The following is an 8,608-nucleotide window of genomic DNA, read 5'->3' on the forward strand; positions in this document are numbered from 1 at the left end:
CGCCTCCTCACACGCATGCGTCGTGGTGCTCACATGAACGGCGTCGACAAATACTGAGCCGGCGTTCGGACATAAACACGGAAGTGCTGCAATGCGTAGGAGACTGACAGGGTAGAGAAGAAATTGTTGAATAAAGTCGTTATTTTTGTTTTGTTTTGTATGCTCGTTACTTCATAACATTAAGGTTGAACCACTGTAGTCACGTTGACTATTTTAACAATGTCTTTACTACTTCTCTGGATCTTGAATGTGGTAATTTAGTTGATTTCTATGAGAGATAAAAAAAAAAAAACCTCGGATTTCATCAAAATATCTTAAGTTGTGTTCTGAAGATGAACGAAGGTCTTACGAGTTTGGAACGACATGAGGGTGAGTAATTAAGGATAGAAATTTCATTTTTGGGTGAACTAACCTTTTAAAACAAACCGTTGATGGGAAACATTTTCTTGTGAGGGAATATGTACATCATCACCCTTCAAAATTCCCATAAACAGGGTAAAAGATAAATACACTTTAAGTGTTTTATCAAAAGGCACATCTCAGCTCTGTTTGGTGTAAATGTCATCTTCTTACAGGACTTTTATCATTTACTTTGTAAATGTTCACAGATCTCCAGTGTAACGGCATGTCCATCTCAAAATAAGACATGTATTGATCTTCTCTGCGTTCTTCATTTGTCAGCAGTCTGTCATATTCCACATCACCTGTATTTAGCAGCAATATGATTAAGTTTGTTCTTCCATTTAAAAGCTTTTAGCAGATTATTTTTAGCTGATTTCAACCCTGAGATGATCTGTCTTAGGGAGAAGAGGTGATTTTTCTCCTTGAGATGATATTTCAATCTTGTTGGCCTTTTGTGACCTGAAACAAATAAAATATGATTATGCATAGTCAATATGTTTTTGAGTATACCACTTTTTACCAGCTGAAGAAATTATGTGAATACTTTAAAGAATGAATAATGATTTTTTTTTTTAAACCATTTTAATATTTAATTATTTGCTGAATAAAGTATAAATATACTTACTTATTTTGTATGTGCTCTATTGTGAAATATAATACTTGTAGTGAGGCCTAAAGAAAGTTAGGTCAAACATATTAGCCAATAAATTAATATGTATAAAAATGCATAGAGAAGGGCAGAAACTATGGCATAACTAATTAACTATTTCAGATAAGAGAAGACAGATCTATTTTAAAAATCTTCTGTTATACAATTATTTGCATATCTTTTGTTCTTACAGCGAGAAAGGCAAGTGCGCCTTGAACTCCTGCACTCCATTCAAAGTTCAGTGCTTGTGTGATGTAGCCTCCGATGGTCGGCCCAAAGAACATGCTTCAACAAAAAAAATTATGATTCAGGTTTAATGACAGGGAATAATAAAAAAATATACCTGAGTAACACATGTAAACTTTAATTCAATACACACCCAGCAGACCACACTGCAGAGAACAAACCTGACACCAATCCCAGTGTACTCAAGCCCTCCTCAAAGCCATTTTCACTGCAAAAACAGGAATGTATGCATCAAAACATGTTTTTTTTTAATATTACAGGTTTGTATTGTTGCATTTTGATCAGTGTCAGGTTGTGCTGGACGGTATACCCCTTTCAATTTCACGTAAGATATGCATTTTTTAAATACCACCATGCCGGCGTGTAAATGAAACAATTGCTGCATTCAATGGCCACGAAGTGCGCCAAGTAGAGCGTATTAAGAGGGGCTTATTTTAACTGCATATCCTTCTTTCTAATGGTTAAAACTTTATAACACAATAGTAAATAATCCACACAGCTAACTCTCTTTAATACTAAAAATACCACGTAGAGCCCTATGATTTACGCAATCCACACGGAATCCAGTCACAAATGGAACTTACTGTATGAAGTGGAATGTCACAGAATTTTTGAATGAATAAAATAAAAGTAGGGCTGTACAATGAATCAAATTTCAATATGGAGTAGTGCCTGTGAATACTAAAGCTCAAAAAGACTGCTATTGAAATCTTAAGTCTGTATTTTCTGCATCTGTGAATGAGCACCGCAGTTCTGTTTCATTCCTATTGTGAGATTTTTGTTGGAAATGCCTGTCGGTTCTACCCGGAGGAAAAATATTATTATTTATTTTCTTGCTTCATTATCATCGCTCCGCATGACTTAAAGGTGCTAAAGAGGATGTTTTGTTTTATACATTTTTGCAATATTACTTGAAACTGTCTTTACTAACTGATAAAAGACTATTTATTAGGTGCACTGAAAGGAATAATATTAATATACATCATCTGTGCACGAGGTAGGGCCTTAAAAACATCAGCCAATCGTTTACGCGATCATCGCGTAAACGATTGGCCCTCTGGCTTGTCAATCACTGCCATGACGTTCCTTGTGAGAGACGAGCGCGGCTGCGTCTTTCAGTCCTTTTTCATATAGTGACTTCTTTTGCCATGTCACCATGCAAAGATTGTGTGATGGAATTTTCAATTGCACTCACAGGATCTGGCCCACCTGAACAGTGCTCAAAGACTGCTTGTATGTTAGCATCTATGGTTGAGGTGGATTCCATCAGGGAGATATTTCCATCTGGAAATAGAGCAGCCTGTCGCAGCCTTGGTGGTATTTCCTGATGAGGCTCTACGAGATAATGTACGATGTACCAGTGTGCAATGTGGTTGCACATATGCATTGCTAAAAAAAGGCATAAAAGTCTGTTGACAACGTCACTCAGGCAGAATTTGTCAACTACTTCTTGCTGCAAACAGTATGTTGGAACCAGCAAATGTTGATCCCTCCATTTCACAGTTCCTTCAAATGGCTCTTCTGGCAATGGGCCATGTGACCTGTGAGAGGGGTAACCTTACAGCCACACTCTTGGCAGCTCATCACCATGACTACCTGAGGACTGTAAGGTTCCGTACTCACTATGTGGAATTTCTGTAAATGCGGTTGTCACTCCCGTATTTTACTGAAATGTGTGTGTACAGAACGCGATTAAAGCACTAAAAGGTGAACTGACAACCGAATTTAGCTGCAGTGTGCACGTGGCCTAAGAAAACCTTGAGAGATCTTCCAATTGTTCCCAGGCATCTCTTTGAGCCTAATGTTCTGGAACTGCTGGAAAAGAGAGTGAAGCTGTCGGAGGCCACTTGTCAGCTGACACAGGTACAGCACAAACCTGTTTAGGATGCCGGCAGTTCAAACTCAGCATTGCATGTGTGTGTCTGCAGAACAGAGTGGTCTTAAGGCTGTAGGGGTTGTTAAAGTGGTGATTCCACTGTGCCTACTCTACCTCAGACCACTGAGGACCAAATTTTTTCGGCTGGATCCCATTAGACATCGCCACTGATTGACTGCAATTTCTCACCGTTGCATACATGCAAAATAAATAAATAAATAATTGATATACCGTGAAACCACAGACTGTAAAAAAAAAACATGGATGACATGTCTTCCACTGTAGAAAAATTAAGCCAAAATATCCCAGAAACGGTCATGGTTGATTACGTAATTCGGCGCCAGAGTCGCAGTAGTGATCCTGAGGTGGAGCTGTGGTAACAAGGTCCCACCCATACACCTGCTCCTGTAGACTCAATTGCAAGCACAGCTGTCAATCATGACTTTACACCCCGTTTTTTAGCATCAAATAACTAAAACTAGACTTAATGGAAAAATTAACACCTGAACATACATCTGTGTGATAAGAACTACCTCAAACTTATTTAAATTCATTTGAAGTGTAATTGGACATTTTAGTTAGGCTCGCATCCCATTCGATTACATGGAGGGTAATGACTTGCAATGACTTATACTGCATCCAGCCACCAGGGGGCTTGTGTAAAACTGAAAGAATCTTAAAAAATATTGTGATACAGATTTTTGGTCATACCGCCCAGCACTAGTTTCAGGGTTAATTGCACTTATTCAAACCAGTCCAGGAATCTAGTCTGACATAACTGGGTGAATTAAAGTCTCACTGTGCACAAGCGATCATCTCAGCAAAGGTGGGGATACAGGTCATACACAGAGAAAAGCCCACCACAACCAGCATGAGGACGGTGAGCCAGAGCTGACTGAACACACAAAAAACATTTAACCTGTTAACAGTTGGGCTCTTTTTAAAGAAGAAACTCAGCAGATTACTGCAGAAGTGAAAGCACGTTAGTGTAAAAACGTTATAGAAGTTTGAGTTTACAGTGAAGCAAATGTACTGAACTAATTTTTTTGTATTTTATACAAAATATATTCACCAAAACAAAATGAACTCTTGCCCCCAGTTTCACAGACAAGGCTTAAGCTAGTCCTTGACTTAAATGCATGTTAGAGCTGTTTTAACAGAAAGCAACTTGTACTGACATATCTTAAAATATGTCAGAGCCATTGTTTTGTCTCAAGATTCACACCATTAATTTTTTTTCTAGTGAACGATTATAAAAGTTACTTAAATGCCCTAATTGAACTAAGGCCTAATCCTGGCTTAGGCTAAGCCCTGTCTGTGAAACCAGGCCTAAAATTGCTAGAAAATCAAAGCCATATGTCTAACCAAGTTGTGTTCTAAATTTTAAGTTGATGTCACAAAAAATGAGCACACTAAAAGTTTTTAGCACCCTTTCAATGTTTAAACCCTTTCAGAACAGTTTTCAAAGGATGAATTATGAGTGTTTAAGCTTTTGAATGATGAATTTATGATGATTTCTAAAATTTTTGATAAGGAAAAAAGGTAATAAAAAAATGCACCAAGTGTCCCGCTACCTGGACAAAGACACTGAGAACAAAGCTGAGAAATTAACATTCAAAAAATTTGAAAGTAACGTTTTACCTCTTAATATGAAAAACGGGAAGTGGGCCGAGGAAACAGAAGCTCACCGCTGTGGCCATTCCTCCAATCACCATCATCCACTTCCTAATTGACTGCACAAACTCAGAGCATCATTTTACAGCCACAGATGAAATTATTTCTTAATAAATAAAACTTGATTTGCACTTTTTTTTCCAATCAATTTGAAAAAAAAATAAAAGTAACAGAATAAACAATCAAATGTCTTATTAGAAATTTCAAACAAATCCTTTTCTTTTAAGAATTTCCAGTCATCACTGTAAACATGTTGATAATTGTTTAAATGTTGACTTACAGGATATTTATCACTGATCACACCAAAGATGGGTGATGCCGCCCCATACGGCAGTGAAAGTCCAATCATGAGCAGCCCCACTGAACCAGCACTGAGATTAAGCTGTTCACACAAAACATTCACAAAGGTGTTTTTATATTATTATTGGAGAACTTTTTTCATTAACTGTATACCCTGATTGAAACTATGGCGAGTTCACATTAAAAAATAATCCAGGGGAGATCTGCACACTGTCAGGCACACATTAAAAACCATGTATATATAGTTTCAATGTACTTTCAAAAAATTAACCTTTTCAATGGCGAATATGGACAGTGTTGCATCCAGGAAGCCAAGTCCTGAACTCATTGTGAATACCACAAAGCAGATGAGAAGGATCTTTATTCTAGTACACAATCTGAGGAAGGAATTCTGGGAAGGAACAGCATCTATATAAGAATGAGATAAACAGACATGTCTATCTCTATGGCTGGAGGGTAAACAATAACAAAATTAGACACATGGCAATCGCATACTTGTGACAAAAGCAGTAATATGCTAAATGGAATAGACTTTAAATTAAATTATTAAAATCATGTGATATTTAACCAGTATGAAATCCGGACTAACCAAAGCTCGGTAAAATCCACATATTGAGGGGTACTGTCGCAAACAGAAGACATCCCGTGAAAACGAATGGGATTTCATATCCGAATGACTGATACAGCCAGCCACCCAATGGAGGCCCTAATATCAGGCCAAGACCTGTAAAAATCTCCATGAAGCCCTATGAAATCAAGACATTAATGATTTCAGCTTCTTCTTCACTGTAAAGACACATTACCACATATAGGGTCGCAAAGGGGCGGAAAGTTTCCACGGAAACTTAACCTGGGGAATTTTGGAAATATTCCAATTTGGAAACTTAACAGGAATTTATGGGAATTAATTGGACATTTTGGGAAATTTATATAAATTTATAATATTTATATAAAATGTATCATATAAAAACAAATATAAACATTTTGTTTGGTCAGAACATGAAATAAGTTATTTATTTTTTGCATTCAATTAATTCTAATTTAGTAAATATGTAAAATATTTTTATTGCAGCAATTGTTATGTGTTATTTATTTCAGTACCACATGATCCTTCAGAAATCATTCTAATGCTGATTTGATACTCAGTTATTATCATTGTTGGAAACAGTTGTGCTGCTGAATATTTTTTTGGAACCTGTAATACTATTTTCAGGATTCACTGATTATTAAAAAGTTAAAAAGAACAGAATTTATTCAAAATAGAAATCTTTTCTAACAATATCACTTTAATATCACTTTTTATCAATATCACACATCCGTGCTGAATAAAAGTATTAATTCCTTTCAAAAAAGAAAGAAAAAAAAATACTGACCCCAAAATTTTGAACGGTTGTGTATATTTTTTACAAAAGATTTCTATTTTAAATAAATGCTGTTCTTATCAAAGAATCCTGAAAAAAGTATCACAGGTTATAAAAAATATTAAGCAGCACAACTGTTTCCAACATTGATAATTGAGTATTAAATTATCATGTTAGAATGATTTCTTAAGGATCATGTGACATTGAAGACTGGAGATATGATGCTGCAAATTCAGCTTTGCATCACAGAAATAAATTATATTTTTATATATATATCAAAATAGAAAACCATTACTTTAAATTGTAGTTATGTTTCACAATATTACAGTTTTTTTCTGTGTTTTTGATCAAATGTGCATGTTATGGACTGGGGGAATGCACAGTGCATGCAGGGGGTGTGTCCTCAATAGCCCTGCAGTAAGTAGTGTGCTGTGTGAATGTGACTGAGGAATGTGCATGGTAAAAATTCAACTAAAATTGCATTAAATATGGTTTTTTAACCAAAATTATGCTGCAAGATGTTTTTTTTCAACTACATTTAAGTACCCTGTTATAGGCTAACCTGCAATTTTGCAAATTCCCTGTTTATTCCCATTAATTCCTGTTAATTCCCACATATTCCCGTTAATTCCCACATATTCCTGGTAATTCCCATATATTCCCGTTAATTCCCATGAAAAGTTTCCAGTTTTAAAAATTCCCAGAATTTTGCAACCTTAACCACAAATATTAAAAACCTAAGAATGGTTTTATCATTGTGTAAATGTCTCAACCGTGAGAAACTAAACAACCAGACAGACTGAATAACTGAATCTAATGATGATTCTCTTGAGAAACAGCACATCTTTGTAACATGAGCAATAGTGCCTCCTTTGTAAGTTTACTCCAAAACACTATTACTGCACTGAAAAACAAGCACTGACCACAGCTTACCAAAACAGTTGCTATGTTGTCGGGGAAAACTTTTGCTGAAACTGCAAAAGACGATGTAACAGAGGCAGAAAAGCCGATTGCATTTATGCACCGTGTGATAAAACAGAGCACAATGAAAACTGTACCATCAGACACTTGGTCAAGAAACCTGCAGAACAAATGATAGCATCAATGATGTAACACAAAAAAAGGACACACCTATGAGCACAAAGGACTTTTTATTTTAAATATGTATATCTACTAAAATATAATGTGGCAACATATATAGATGACATAAAAGCTAATAGACCTGGACTAAAAGACACAAAACTTTACTCACCCGAAAAGTACAGTACTTCCACTCGATACAAACAACCCTGCCACAATCATAAACTTGGCTCCTATCTGGACAATCTGAAACAGAGGTCAAATGCACTGATATAGTGTGTAATCCATTATGGTAAGCTGTTGAATATTATCTTCTGAAATAATTATTAACTTACATATTTACCAAGTATCAATGAGCCCACCAAAGTGCATAATGCATATATTCCGAATATTAAACCAATCATAGCTTGACTGACACCTTTCTTCTTTGCCTAGAATCATAGCAGAGTGCATAAAACAATTTCATATTACAGTTTATTATACAAGTCATATTATATCAAATACAATCAATGTACCTCATTTGGGAAAAATGGTCCCAGAATGGAATAGCAGATCATTGAACTGAAGTTTATGGAGGCCATTGAAATAAGTGTTAATATCTGTTGTCTGGACATTTTAGTGGCTGGAGTCTCTGGTGGTGAAGAATCATCTATATAAAGTTTACATGCATTCATTAATCAGTAAACACTGTAAACTGCTCGAGAATGAGAATGGTCATTGGCAATCGTGTTAAAAGAGCTCAAAAATTAATTAAAGATCCCAAAAGTTCCTAAATGTTGATTACCCAACAACAAATTAATCAAATAAATGTATTTACTGTACATACCTCTGTCTTCTTCGACGATATCCATTGTCAAGTTCATGGGATATTGTAATTCCACCGCGTGCTCAACCTGTCAGCTGGAAAACTCAACTGTGATGATGTCCGATTCTCAAAAGAATCATTCGTTTGAACCGATTCTTTTCAATGATTTGGTCTAACCGATTCGTAAAGCGCGGATCACCCAGCTGTATTTAGGA

At 35.9% G+C, this 8,608-nt stretch overlaps 1 protein-coding gene across 1 annotated transcript; it reads right to left on the reverse strand.

Annotated features, from left to right (window-relative positions):
- Window positions 1-299: 299 nt before the first annotated feature.
- Window positions 300-8,528, reverse strand: slc18b1 (solute carrier family 18 member B1). Its single transcript, XM_048191028.1, has 14 exons — window positions 8,415-8,528; window positions 8,104-8,237; window positions 7,924-8,019; window positions 7,761-7,834; window positions 7,442-7,589; window positions 5,737-5,893; window positions 5,419-5,555; window positions 5,128-5,229; window positions 4,815-4,906; window positions 3,973-4,068; window positions 1,431-1,505; window positions 1,243-1,336; window positions 1,028-1,074; window positions 300-861 (listed from the first exon to the last, which is right to left on the reverse strand). The coding sequence occupies exons 1-14, from the start codon at window positions 8,449-8,451 to the stop codon at window positions 768-770; spliced, it is 1,383 nt and encodes a 460-aa protein (XP_048046985.1). The 5' UTR covers window positions 8,452-8,528; the 3' UTR covers window positions 300-767.
- Window positions 8,529-8,608: the final 80 nt, after the last annotated feature.

The sequence above is a fragment of the Megalobrama amblycephala genome, linkage group LG5 (genome assembly GCF_018812025.1).
Source record: "Megalobrama amblycephala isolate DHTTF-2021 linkage group LG5, ASM1881202v1, whole genome shotgun sequence".
Lineage (NCBI taxonomy): Eukaryota > Metazoa > Chordata > Actinopteri > Cypriniformes > Xenocyprididae > Megalobrama > Megalobrama amblycephala.